The 14,707-nt window shown below is 38.5% G+C and overlaps 1 protein-coding gene across 3 annotated transcripts in view; it reads right to left on the minus strand.

Moving 5' to 3' along the window:
• Positions 1-557: 557 nt before the first annotated feature.
• Positions 558-14,707, minus strand: part of TMEM150C (transmembrane protein 150C) — a 69,266-nt gene continuing 55,116 nt past the window's right edge. For all 3 annotated transcript variants that reach the window (XM_072942373.1, XM_015250845.3, XM_072942368.1), the window contains 6 exons: positions 13,995-14,048; positions 13,834-13,866; positions 13,311-13,378; positions 7,123-7,250; positions 4,195-4,372; positions 558-1,500 (listed from right to left, as the gene is read on the minus strand). In XM_072942373.1, coding sequence (XP_072798474.1) covers positions 1,292-1,500; positions 4,195-4,372; positions 7,123-7,250; positions 13,311-13,378; positions 13,834-13,866; positions 13,995-14,048 — 670 coding nt within the window. In that variant the 3' untranslated portion in view covers positions 558-1,291. The remainder of the gene's footprint in view (positions 1,501-4,194; positions 4,373-7,122; positions 7,251-13,310; positions 13,379-13,833; positions 13,867-13,994; positions 14,049-14,707) is intronic.

Consider the following 14,707-nt stretch of genomic DNA (forward strand, 5'->3'; position numbering starts at 1 on the left):
GAAGCCCAGGCCTATGGCTTGAGTTCTAAACTCTGAGCTGGTGGGAATTGCATGTTGGGTAGCAGGGGACTAGCTGCACCAGTTTGTTTTGGGGGAGGGTAATGTTTTAATCGACTTCTACAAATTCCAAGTATGAAAAGCCCTTATCTGCCCCCCCGCCCAAATACTAAATTTGAGCTATAGATACGTATTAAGAAACTGCCCCCTGATTTGGACTTGCAACAAGATGCTCTAAAACTTCTATCTTTTATAAATGTCCAGCAGGAGCTCTTTTTGGTACCTCCACGCGTGTTTCTTTGTGCTTTTCTGTGAACATTTTCTTAGCTTCAAACATAAAAGCAGCAAATAAGCCTGCAAGTGACCTTTTTCTTTTTCCTTTGATCATAGTTGAACCCCAAACAAGATCAGTTCTTGCATTTGTCCTACGTTTTCTTTATCCATGAGGCCTCAAGAGACCCATGGTAGTTACTAAAGGAAAAGAAAAAAAGAAAGCAAACCATGAAATATAAAAGAAAAACTGAACGTAGGGTACTATAGAAGCAAAAGTGAAACCATACTCGTTGCCCCCATCTTGTTCCATGTCTGGCACACCGTGTCCCTGCAAATATTCACATTTGGAAATATTTTCTCAGTTACAGTAAAGTCCAAATCACGGTGGTGGGCTTCCCTCCCGTAACTTGTCAGGAATTCCTTTCACTGCATCTGCTCAGCCAAGCACTGAGCAACGATGAAGGGAGTTTCTGTGGGAAAGGTCTGTCCTTCCTGTGCTCCCGTAGCACCCAGAGGTTACGCAGGGTCACATCTCTGTACGGTGTCCATCTACCTGGATGATACCCTCTCCATTCAAGAGCATTGGTGCCAGAGTCAGAATTTCCTCATGAGCCGGTTCCAAGCCCTTTGGATCAGAAGGCAATGTCAGGAGTTGGTGTTATTCCCCTGTGACATTCAGCCCGCCCTACTCTGTGGTGGTGGGGGGGGTCACGATATCTGAAATATGTGAAGAGGACAAGAAGAGCAGGGGGTGCTGGGAGAGGGAGGGAAAGAGACGTGATCGTGCACAAGCTTCTTGCTCTGTCGTGCAATATATTTTCAGTGTAACGGCGTGTATTTCGACACCTAGGGCTTGTGCTTTTTTGTTAAATGACTCGCCCTGAAAAGCTCATTTGGCAATTGTGGCCACGGACGTGTGTGTGTGTGATGTGTCGTGAGGTTATGTGTCAAGTCCGGTGGGTGTGTCCTGGCCCCTCCCCTGCTGCTGCACCCACCGCACCAGCAAGGAACAACTGATGGGTTACACCTGGTCGGTCTGATATTCAGAAGCTTCAGACAGGCTTTCTGAGAAGCTTAGGAAATTCTCCTGGTATTCAGAACAAACGATCTCATAACGATAATGCCGGAACTCCACAGCAAGGGTGCCAAAGTAAGACAGGAAGCACATGACGAGGCCCCACTGGACCCTGGCGGCGTACATGTGGATGCCTTGGGCCATGAGGATGAAGTCTGGGGAGAAGTAGTCAAGGAAGGTACCCGTGTCGGTCACATTAAAACAGGATTCTTTTCTGGACGGAGACAGTTTACAGGAAAAGTCTGGCCATCCCCATCACTAGCAGGCTAGTTTGACAGACCCTGCTGAACCTACATGAAGAATACAAGGTACTGCTGTTGAGCTCTTGCTTTGTGCCAGACATGCTTCTAGGTGCTTTCACAGAAACTTAATCCTCACAACATCCTATTCTCATCAGTTCATCTAAAATAGGGAAACGGAGGCCAAATGGGTAACACAGGTATTAACTGGTGGAACCGGGATTCAAACACAAGCACTCTGACTCCCAGGCCATACATTTGACCATTGTCTACAGCTGCCTAATAACTGAGATCAGCTAAAGAATTACAATTCCCAAGTAATTAGTTGGCCAGAAAAATAAATAAATAAAGTTTATTTAAATAAAGTTATTATTTAAATACATATGGTCATTATTTACATAAATAAATAATATAAAGTTATTATTTAAATTATAAATAAAGTTATATTAAAAAAGACACTGCAAATGACTACGGAGTAATCTGAACGCATACAAATAGCTAACTACCTCCATATAAGCTGTGTTTGTCTCCGCAGTGCTACTTATAATGTCTAAGTGGCCCCTCTTCCTCCTCTATCTAGTTCTCACTATTGCCTTTCAGACAATACTGTATAGGCTGGTTTCATTCCTGGTGTAGCATTTAAACTTGTACCCAAATGAAAACAGGCAATTAAAACAACAAACAAACAGATGAGATGCCTATGGCCAAGCATACATGGACTGTATATACACACATGTGGGTGTACACACCCCCCCACCCCAGTATATATGAAGGTAGAAGCTGGGAAGGAGAAAGGTTCATAACACTTCTTAGTAAAAGGCTAAGAGGCCAAGGACTAAATAAAGTTATTTAGAAAAATCAGAAATGTTCCTTTAGAATTAGTTCTACCTTCAGAACTTAGACTTAAAATCGTGGAAAATTTTTGGAGAGCAAGAAATGACTTCAGCCAAACTTTGCTCTCTTGATTTGGCTTGGATCCATTCACCTAGAAACCAAGAAATGTTTACAAGTCTTCAGAAAAAGCATGAATCAGACTTGTTTGGTATTAGCTCAAAACTCAGAATAACTTAAAATATGGACACATTCTTCTGATTGAAGGTTCAAAATTCTGCCAAAGCAGTATCAACTTATTTCTTAAGTTTATGGGGAAGGGATACATCTTCAGATCTCACATTGGCAGAGTTCTGACCTATTTACTCACAAAATACTTTCATCAGGTTGCTAGCAATAAACACGTTTTTTGGCTTGAATTTCAAGTCCTTAAATGTTCTTTATCTAATGTGACTGCAGAACTTCAGAAAACCACTAAAATGATTATGGTAGTTTGTGAGGGCAGAAGAAATAGATGGCTCCAAATACTCCACTAACAAAAGAACGTCTCTGAACACTGAACTGATCTTCGTATTTCAAAGCCACTTTCTCTCAGAAGGGATGGCATACATGGTTAAGAGTGCAAGAACTGAGTCTGAGTTTAAAACAAGATCGACACATACCACGTGTGATTTTGGGTACCTCTGTTTTTCACTATTCTTACCTGTTAAGTGAGGATTTAAAGAGTTGACACACTTAAAGTGCTTATTAGAATAATGCCTAGCACATTATAAGTGCTCTATAAATATTGGCTATTACATTGAAGAGTGTAATTTTGTTACCTAGACACAGTCTGCCATCTGGGAACCTTATTTCCTTCTTCTGTTTCCCGAGGACCCAGTGGAGTGAGCACTCTGCCGCACGGAGTGAGTGACTGATCTGATTGGTGGGCTCTGAAGTGGGAGGCTTCCATTGGGCTGTGCCACCCATAGGTGGGGTCACGTGCTCCACCCTGCATGAGCCTCTCTGCGCTCTGGTTAGCGTTAAGTTCACGGTCTCTGCGTTTCCCTGATTTCTCTGCTTGTTACTGGGTGGATAAATTGAATTCCAGGCGTGAGCTAAGAGGCCTGTACGATCCTCCTTTCCAACTTTACCGGGAATAAAGGCTCATTTCTTCCCACCTGGCTCCTTGTGTCTGTTCTCCACTGGTTCTGACACCGAGGGAAGAAGGGAAATAAATAGTACCTCAAAACCTCAGAAATATTTGTTTAGGACAACAGTACATGGACTGGTAATCTAGTTCTTGAATTTCTTTTCCAGAAAAGGTTACTTGTATTCTTGAAAGATATAAATGATTTGTCCCTTGAAGTTCATTTTAGAGTTCATAAATTTTTAAATAACAGTCACTAACAAAGTCACAAATGAAATATTTTTTTAAGATGGAAAGAAAAAGATCACAATTCTCTTTTGGTTATGCATTCTATGTTTTTCACAAAGGGAAATTTATTTACATCAGTAGTGGTAAGGAGAATGCCTGACACCATTCCGACAGCTTGAAACAATTTTGAGAAGGCAGATCTTCTTTTATTTTTAGTTCTCCATCTCCTCTTTGGCATGAAAGATAGGTCTGAAAGTTTTCGTTTTTATACCCATTTACTTTTCTTTTTTGTCTAAGATTCTGAGATGAGCTGACAGTATAGTCAAACCAACAGAGAATGGCGAGTTACTCATCTTCTATCTAGACAAGTTATCTGTGTTTTAACCTCACTGGCAAGGAACCTATTCACTTTCAAAGGATACAGAGGACCACACAGAGAGTGATAGATGCTGAGAGAACAACTCGTGGAATTCCAACTTTCCGTCCTTCATTCTTGATGTTGACTTTGAGTGTCAGTGCAGCCTGGATCCAGCAGGTCAAGGTGCCAAATCCAAAAGTCAAGGAAGTTCCCACATTATGGATTTCTTCATCGTTTGTGAGCTAAAGGATGAATAGGTAATGACATGTGGAGGCCCATTTCGAAAAGACATACAAGCCAATGGAATATGTGAGTCAGGAAAATTAGGTAAAGGGATGTCTCAATAATGGGATGATAGATTTTAGAAAGAATAGAGCCTCCCATTGGCTCTTTGTGTCTGTTCTCCATTGGTTTAAACTCTGAGGAGAAGAAGGGAAATAAAGAGTACCTCAAATTTCAAAACATTTATTTGAAAAAATCATACAGGCAGTGGTAATCTATTCTTTGATTTTGTTTTCCAGAAAAGCTTTGTGGAAAAGTGAAAGAAAAAAGCAAGATAGTTATAACAGAAAAAAGAGAGAGAGAGAGAGAGAAATGTAAAGTTTATATGAACATAAACCCCAAACTGTTTTCTAGAATAATAAATAAGACCAGAATCTGGCTGTGTACTTACTTACTGATTGACGATGGCCAATTCCAAGCAGGTGAAGATTTTATTGGCCTGGGCACCTAATAACACTTGGGCTGTTCTTTACTGCTACAAAACTGCCCAGGCTATGATGTGGCCAATTCACTGCTAATGGCCTTTTTTTGTTTGTTTTCCTAATATTACAAGAAAACTGCACTTCGGAGCTTTTGCCATATCTGGAGACCCATTAAAGGGCAACAGTGTTTGAAGATACCTGGTCAAAGCTTTTATACAGTTAATAGATTAAAGGAGACCCATTTGGATTATTTCAGTTAGGGGTGAGAGATGCAAACTGCCCAAATCATGACCCACTGATTAAAAAAAAAATTGTTACTTAAAACACCTTCAGTAATTACATATACTTTTAACTACACATATACTACCCCCCACATATAGGATACATACAGGAAAATCTACTGTTGAAGAGATGGCTTTAAAAACATGGTGAAAATATATTTTTTGAATCGCCATTGCCTCCAGGTGTTTTATTGTTTGACATTGCTGTTAATAATAGTTGTATCAAATCAATATTACTTTCCCTTCACAATTTTTTTCTTTGGTTTGGCTATAGAATTTTTTCTTCTTTGGAAGAAGTCACTTTTTTCCCCCTTTACAGTTCAAAACACATATTTTGTAAACATTTTAAATAATGATTCCCTAAATCAAATTATCGAGGAATTTGGTTTTCCATGCTGTACACAGTCTATTCATTTATTTTAAAAACTAATTTTAAAAATAGATAATATAGAAACTGACACACTGTAACTGAATGTACTTCAATTTAAAAAGTTAAAAAACAGTTAAAAATCAGATAATATAGTTACATCAGTCAAACTTTAAAAATTATAAACAGAATAGACTGAAAAGTCTGTCTCCTATCTCATATACTAGGCACCTGGCAACTAGTGTGTTATTTGTTAACTGTGTAATCTGTACATATTCCAGAAATTGTTCTTCATAGGTAGTGCCAACATTTATGGTTTTGAATATTTGTGGTTCACCCAAACAACCCAATCACTGGGATTCTTCTAGGAACGTTAGAACAAAATGTCTACTCAGTAACGTCCATCCAAGACCCGGATGAAAGAAATGATAGTTATTGAGCATTTTACAACACGCCGGCACCTGCAGCACAGACAGGTAAGTGGAGGAAGAATTCCCATCAAAATCTCAATAAAAAATGCTCTGTGCCCTAATATTTTGGAGTTTAACAGATAAACTCTCAATTATCTCTTGTGTCCTAGCTCACTGTCCTAGCCAATATATCCTAAGAATGCAGCTTTCTCATTATCTAGGTTAACAGGAAATGAGACCTGGAATAGAGAGAGAAATCAGTGGGATTGCCTATCTGTTGAACGACTCATTAAGTAAAATATACTTGTTGAGTTGCTACAATGTGCCAGTGGATGTCTTGTCTCAGGGAGATGAGTTATCCCAATTTAATAAATTATCAGCACTGAATTAAGAACAAGAGACAGTCTTAGAAAAAATCCACTACCGTATTTTCAGTAAGAACATTATTAAATGCTCACTAGAATGTGAGGGTCTGGAATGCCTACACGATTTGGATTTCACTCAGTAGATGGGGGAGAAGGGTCAGGATAGGTGTTTGAGTGCAAGGAGGAAGTTTCTAGCCGCGTATATAGTGTAGGTTGGAGGATGCTGGGGAGGGAATGGAGGCAGGGAAGTCAGACAGCTGCTGTAACACTGCGGGGATCTCCATGTTTAGTTTCCGAAGAAATCACTTAGGTCAAGAGTTGGGGGATGGCAATGGCAAGGGAAATTATGCTTCAGTGACCATGGGCTTCTAAATTTCTGGGAAGAAGAGTTAGGGTGAATGTAACTTTATCCAGGTCACAAGCATTCTAAAGAAATTCTGAGTTTTCAAATTTGACTCGCACATGAGCTTACTAACCTGAAATGCAAGCTTTCATCCAATAAAGCTGTTCAGTGTATAACTCTAGAAAGGCAATATCCTATTAGTTTTCTAGAAAGGTACATTAGGATACAATTTGTTATGAAGAAAGTGTACAGCACTTTGAAAGCCTTTGTAGAAAACATACTGCTATTTTAGTAGCTATGTTTCCCAGTAGCCATGCAGCATTTCCAATGCATAGTGAGCACACGTAGGCTCAAAGCCCAGACGGGCTGACTGCTGGGGAACCATGCATATCAGGAAGCACTGTTAGCATTTTTTAAGGTTCATGCAGAATTTTATGGGCCACATAGTGACTATACTTCAATGGCTGTGATAATCATATAGATGAAGTGTGAGATGGAGGTGAAAAAGGCCAAATGAAGTACCTGAAAATTACCAAGTAAGGTCATTCCAAAGGAAGCCAGACAGAGTGCCACCAATCCACTAATATTCAGCCACGGATTTAAAACCTTTGGTTTCAGTTGTATGAAGCGCAGAACAGCTACCACAAGAGCTGGGAATAAAACAAAATGTTAAAATTGAAAAACTGAAATCACACACCCAGTCTAGGAAGTGGAGTTCTAAAGCCACAATAGGCCAAATTAAACTTTTTGCCACAGTACATTTAAAAATCTCTGAAATGACAGTCTTTTAAGGAAATTTTCCATGCAATACTTCTGATTATTGAGATTTTTTTTCTCTAGCTAACCTGAAAAAGCAGAGAGGAATTGAAGCAGCAGTGCTATATGGTATTTGGGTGATGTAAGATGATGTTGAACTGTTAATAGTGCTGTTCTCAGAGTTTCAAAAACAAGGTCAGTACAGGACAGTCTGGCTTAGGAGAACACTGCAGAGGCTTGGCACACAACAAATCAGACAGAGGGAGACGGCCCATGGCACGGGATTTACTCATTCAGTCAGCCTTTAGTTTAGAACGGGGTTAGGACAGGGCACAAAAACACAGGGAAGAAGACAAGGTTACCACATCTAGGCAAACCTGCTGGTCCCTGTGCCAGGAATCACTCCCGGGGATAGGAAGGAAGATAAAGGCAAGTGTGCAAATCCCTTTATCTGGTTTACTCCCACTTCTCTCTGATTCTACCTGGGGGCGTTCATTGTCAAAGGACAAAGATAGTTAATCCAAATTAGGGCAGTTCACAGCAATCAAATTATGGAATCTGTATTTTAACATAGAAGACTTGGGGATTTGGTATGTACTATAAAAATCATGCTGCTTATATTAAGAAAGCTCAATTCTTCCAAATGATGTTAATTACTCATTTTAAAAACCACTGTATGTTTTGAACCCCATTGTCATAGGAGAATCTTAAGAGAGAATGAGAGAAGTTACCTAGATTTCAAATCTGACTTCTATAGAAACCTTGAGGCTGGTTCATACTCAAACCACTAGTCTAAGAATCCCTTTATTAACTGCTTAGTGCAGGGATATTTTCATGTTTATCCAAAAAATCTAGGAGAGGTTAGTCTACAAATGATTTTTAAAGGCACTTGCAACTCATATTAGTTATATCTAATGTAAGGGAAGGTACTCACTACTTCCTAAGGCAGCTAATTTTGACATTAAGATTTAGCAGGAAAGACGATTAGGAATTCAAGAATTATCCTATTTATACAGTAATTAAGTAGATAATATTTGCTAAAGGTCTACCTTGATTACAGGCCATTATTAGTAGCCATTAATAAAGAAACCCTTCCACAAACTTGCATTTCCCAAGTATACTGAATTCCATAGTTTCACGCTACAAAGTTAAGTTCAGTGAAATGACTTTCAGTTCCAAGTACCTCTGATCAAAAAGTGCTACACCACTTGGTTAATATTTGGATTTTGGAAACAAAATAGAATTAAACCATAATTTATGAGATCTCAGATTGGCTGGCTCTGATTTAGCTTTTAGTGGATTTATGTTTAAGCTAATGCCCAAGATTCATCACCAAATTAATAGATTATACTTGAGTTGATAATAGTTTTTCAACCTAATGGTTTGAGGGATCTGGTGAGAAGTTATAACATATCAGAAGTCTATTCACGGTGACAGTAACTATCCAAGAGGATGAAAAAAATAAGCACAATTTCTATTACTTTTTGGGCTGGGAACAGGAGGGAGAAATGGGAAGAGGAGAAATTCAACACAAGTGCCCTGACACAAAGTGATCTTGAGATAACGAAGCCATTAGTTTTAGACCAGACACCTCCACACCAGGCACCAGGGAGACAGCTGCTAATGAATTGTGTGTGTATATTAGTCAGGGCATAATGACAAAATACCTAAGCCACACAGTTAATTTCTTTTAAAAGGGAAAAGAAGGGAAAAGTGTGGGTCTGGGAACTATTTGGTTGTCATTCAGTTTGGAGGGATAGGATCATGCTGGAACTTTGGTCAAAGCCCTAAACCACTGCTGAGGTAGACACTGAAATGGCTCTTCATGTTAACCATCAGGTAGTTGTGCCACTACCTCCAAAGGGAGACAGTCAATGCTGTTCTCTGGGTCACTCATTTCTCACGGATAAACTCTGCACATGCATCATTCTCCTGGCTCCAGCATTGCTAGCCTTCTCACTTGTAATATGGATGAGAAATCATTTTATCCAGAACAGATGATGATATGATCCAGCAATCCCACCCCTGGGCATATATCCGGAGGAAGCTCTAATTCAAAAAGATACATGTACCCCAATGTTCATAGCAGCACTACTTATAATAGCCAAGACATGGAAGCAACCTAAATGTCCATCGACAGATGACTGGAGAAAGAAGTTGTGGTATATTTATACAATGGAATACTATTCAGCCATAAAGAAGAATAAAATACTGCCATTTGCAGCAACATGGATGGGCCTGAAGATCGTCATTCTAAGTGAAGTAAGCCAGAAAGAAAAAAATACCATATGATATCACTTATTGTGGAATCTAAAAAAAGACCCAAATGAACTTATTTTCAAAACAGAAACAGACTCATAAACAAAGAAAAGAAACTTATGGTTACCATGGGAGAAAGGGGATGGGAAGGGATAAATTGGGAATTTGAGATTTGTAGATATTAACAACGATATATAAAACAGATAAACAACAAGTTTATACTGTATAGCACAGGGAACTTTATTCAATATCTTGTAGTAACCTATAATGAAAAAGAATAAGAAAAGGAATATGTGTATGTACATATATACCTGAAACATCATGGTGTACACCAGAAATTGGCACAGAGTTGTAAACTGAATATACTTCGATTAAAAAAAAAACAGATGATGAAATTAAGAGAGAAACAGTAATCTTGAAGACAAGAATTAACCCAACAGGACTAACTTCCAGAATTGCATTACAAACACCACACTTTGCCCTTTTAACCTATTAACTACATTATTAATCATCTCAGACTAGGCCTACTTTCCTTTTTAAATAGATTCTAGGTGAAATTTTAGTGTTGTGGAAATAATTAAGGTTTTGGTCCATTAACAGTTTTATTAACAGGTTTAAATAGAGGCAGATTCAGACTGTTATGAAGGATATTTTCAACCAAGTAGTGACTTAATTATACCTTCTTGAAAAAGTCTTCTGAGCTGTAGGGCAATTTCAAAGCCATCTTAGTATATGGGAACCAATTTTTATCACATTAACATTCTGTGCAATAGATACACATTTTTTGTTTCATTAAGATTTTTGATTTTACTTACAGTTGAAGAAAAAAAATTAAAGCCTACCCTTCTATTGTCTTTGGCATTTAGAACAGTCCTTTGCTGTACAAGTGTCCCATATTTAATTTATTTGTCTGTTAAAAAATACAAATATTAAGAGTAATTGCTTATTTTCTTCGTTAAATTTTTTATTTTGAGGCTGATCGGGATTTTAAAGTTCAAACTCAAAACAGCAGCTCTTCATTGCAGTTCTAGACTGGTGCCTGACCAAATTCTTTTTCATTTTGTTTAGTTCTACTGTTTATGCATCAATATTTCCTATTCATGACTGCAGTAGAACATGGCAATCAATGTGTTTTGACTGAAGGCGGGAGAGTGGCTGGTACTAGGTGACCAGAGTCATTCAGCTATTAGCTTCATCCTCACAACTTCTCCAGGGCAGCAAATAATATTCCTTTTAGGAAATTTGTCTTAGGTCTTCCCCTAACCCCATCCCCACCTCCCCAGAAGAAATAAAAGTGTGGATTCAGGACAAAGAGCATAACTAATTCTGTAAAGGAAATAACGGAGCATGTGATCTTTGATTAGTCCATTAAAAAGATAAAAGATCTTTGCTAACTCATCTTAATAAATGCTACACCTACTCCTTTGTAGAGTGCAAATTATAATCTATACGCTTGCCAACAAGCCATGACTTATAGGCAGTCCTGGCTGTGTCCTATAGTCAGTCATGTCATCTAAAGTAACAGCCTGAGGTCTGAGAAGGACAAACCGGGGGAGACAAAAGCATCCACAGTTTAGAGCATGAATCATTAGTAAACTGATTCATTTTCATTCCCAGAGTCGATAAATAAATAATTGTTGGTTTACTTCTACTGAACACTAATGTTAATCAGTTTTGTGTCTACCAGATGGCACTAAAAATGATGACTGATAATAAATGATAAACACTGCATACTGCAATACCTTAGAGCAAAAGCTAGTGAAAATTTAATTGCTTCTTGGTGGAGCAGGGGAGGACTGGAGAGTAAGATGATGACGCATGTCATCTGGAAGAGGGGAACTTGTTCTCATTACTGTGTTTTTGGAAATGCTTTTATAATTAGTTAATCATAAGCTTATGATTTATGGATAAATTTGTGAACTGGGTAAACTGGCATTTTTTAGGTTTTACACTAAGGACTACTGGAACGTATCAGTTTATCTTAAGAATATAAAGGAAACAAATGTGGCTTCCAATATGTTCATTGGCTTCTTTAAAACCCAGTGGAGGACACACAGCCTGTGAACAGCTTTTTCATAAGGGCAGTCTCCTGTGTATCATGATTAAAGATGTAGCTTTTGCAAAGCACTTAGCATTGTGCCTGGAATATTAAGTGACTGTAAGTAATTATTGTTATTATTGTGCTGCGAAGATGACCCTATGAGTAGGTACCAACCTGCAGGCATACGTGGTGTGACTGCAGAGGGGCTGGGAAGGGTCCCTGACCCTGCAAGTCCAGATTCACTCTTGGGACTTTGTGTTCTATCAAATGCAAATAGCTCCTTGGATGCCATGAATGCCTTAGAACGTTTATTAGATCTTTTCAGAAGAGTGGTGTCAAGAGTAGGAAAAAAGTGAGTACAGAGTTCCTGGCAGCCCCAAGGCTGAAGGCAGTGAGGACAAACCCAACTGACCAGCACTTCCCCTGGTGCCTCCCAGGGAACATGTTTCTCGCATGTTGAGCTTTCTGAACCAAGTCAGATTCTGCCTGTGTAGCAAGTTGGACCAATCATCTCCCTTGATTTTCCAAGGAATTCTATAGGCCTTCCCTTTTCCTATAGCAAACATTAAGAAGGAACATATAAGCATGAGTAGAAATTTGGGCGGGGGTAGTTATAAATAGATAAAATAACAGGCCACCTCTTTGGGGGACAGATGCCACCAAGGCCAAATACTCCCTTGGAAATAACATCATTATTATCTTAAAAAAATTTTTTTTATTGAAGTATAGTCAGTTTACTTTTTAAAAAATTAAAAAAATTTTTTTATTTAAAAAATATTTTTACTTATTTATTTTTTAAATCATTATCTCTTACTTGGAGTGAAAGTCTCTCTATCCAAAAGAAATTTTTTGGAAAACTACTGTCGAAAAATTCAGTTGTCGCTGACCCAACTCCACACATGCCAGTGATGACAGTAGCTGGTTGACCCTTTGAAAGACACCAAGGAGTCCTGGCCTGGAGGAAACGGGCTATAAGGCCAATTTGGAGAAGGACAGAGAGCGTGGCTGGTTCCCCCATGCCTGGAGGGAAGCACTCACAGAGCAAAGGGGACAGGATATTAAGTGACATTTCCCTTGGTCCCTAAAGGGAAAGTGGGGAAGTAGGGCTGGACATGAGTCCAAAGGTTTCCTTCTCTCTTTTTTTTTTAACCTACGTTTCCATTTGCCAGCTTGATATGTGTACAGGCACAGAGGAGGGCATCATCCTAAAGTGAATCCTGACCTTAAGATTTAAACACAAAATCTACACACATCGATATTTAACACAGAGCCTTTGCATTTTTTCATCCTTGACAGCGAAGGAATAAATAAGGCATTCTTTTTAAGGCAAACATATTGCACAATGTTACATTCTCATGCAGGATTTTATGGGACATAAAATATATTATTTCATGCAGCAAATGAAATAAAGTCAAGAATACGCTGAAATGATTAAAGATGGTAAAGAGAAAAGAAAATGTAAGGTAAGCAGGTGAATGTAAAAGGATGTATGAGAAAAAAGACTCTCGAAACAAAAAACCCACTTTAGCATACTGACATGATGCAATACAAAATTATCAAGTAAGCCCACCACACTTTTGATATGGGTTTGGGAGAATTTAAAACAAAAAGAACTATACCAAAGCACATAAAGCATTCTTCAAGCTCTTCTTACCTAGGAATGCTGCCATGTTCATAACTTGACTAAACACACAGCTCGCAGGAGGTTCATCACCTGCAATACTTGCAAAATAAGAAGTGTTTCACCATTATGATAGTAAAATCGATAACCCTCTGCAATGGACTGAATGTTGGTGTCCCCTTAAAATTCATATGTTGAAATCCCAACTCCCAGTGTGATGGCATTGGGAGGTGGGGCCTTTAGGAGGTGATGGGGTCATGAGGGTGGAGCCCTCATGAATGGGGTTACTGCCCTTATAAAAGGGACCCCAGAGGCCTCTCTTGTCCTCTTTCTACTATGTGAGGACACAATGAGAAGATGGCAGTCTGAAACCCAGAAGAGAGAACCAACCATCCTGGTACCCTGATCTTGGACTTCCAGCCTCCAGATGTGAGAAATAAACTTCTGATGTTTATAAGCCATGCCATCTATGCTACGTTGTCACAGTAGCCAGAACTAAGACACCCTCCTAACTTTTCCTGTGAGCCAACAGATCGGAAGACAATTATCAAGTTACCTTATATATGGCGCATGCTTCACACCAGGTTTCCTGGATGATAAAAAAACCCAGAAGCTCAGGTTAAAGTATGGTCACTTGTGCATAGTTTAACTTCACCAGTGGCAAAGTTTTTGTTAAATCTACTGATGATCAAAGAATTACCCAGAGATAAACTTTACCTTTCAGCTGAATTTAATGGGAAAATTTTGTCATCTTCCACAGCTATAAAGTATCTATGAAGAAAAAAATAAAAATTTATAAAACAAAAAATTTTTTTAAAAACCAAAAATCATTTGTTTCCCAGTTTTATTGGACTAACCACATTAAATAATATTCATTTTTTTCTAATTGGGAAAACATTGTTTTACTACAATGCTTTACCTATAGATCACCTAGCTCTCTGAAGCTCAAATGCCATTATTAATAGTGTTTCTTTAATTTTCAAAACACTCCCCAAATTATGGCAACCACTATAATCTGGCAACTGGAAAACAAAGAAATATGACTGTACAACTTTGGGCAAACTAAAATTAAGATTCAAAGTTTCTAATTTCTCAGGAATATGAGTCCATATTTCTTAATAAACTGCAAGGAACTAAAATAATTTTCTAGAACTAAATAGGACTTGAAATAAGTAATTGTGGGACTTCTAATGTAATAATACCCATTTTATAAACGTACCAGACCCAGTCACACACATCAAAAAAACCCAACTATGAACTGGACTGTGAATGGAATCTTTAGCATGTTAGTGTCAAATCAGCAATTCTTGCAAGTAATGAGTCCGTATCCCAGTATTCTTCACTATCTGCTTTGCATAATTTATTCTCACTCTTGCTATTTACTTTGGGTAATAGAAAAGGGAAGAGAAATGGGAACTTTAGCAAGATTG

This window comes from Vicugna pacos, chromosome 2 (assembly GCF_048564905.1).
Source record: "Vicugna pacos chromosome 2, VicPac4, whole genome shotgun sequence".
Lineage (NCBI taxonomy): Eukaryota > Metazoa > Chordata > Mammalia > Artiodactyla > Camelidae > Vicugna > Vicugna pacos.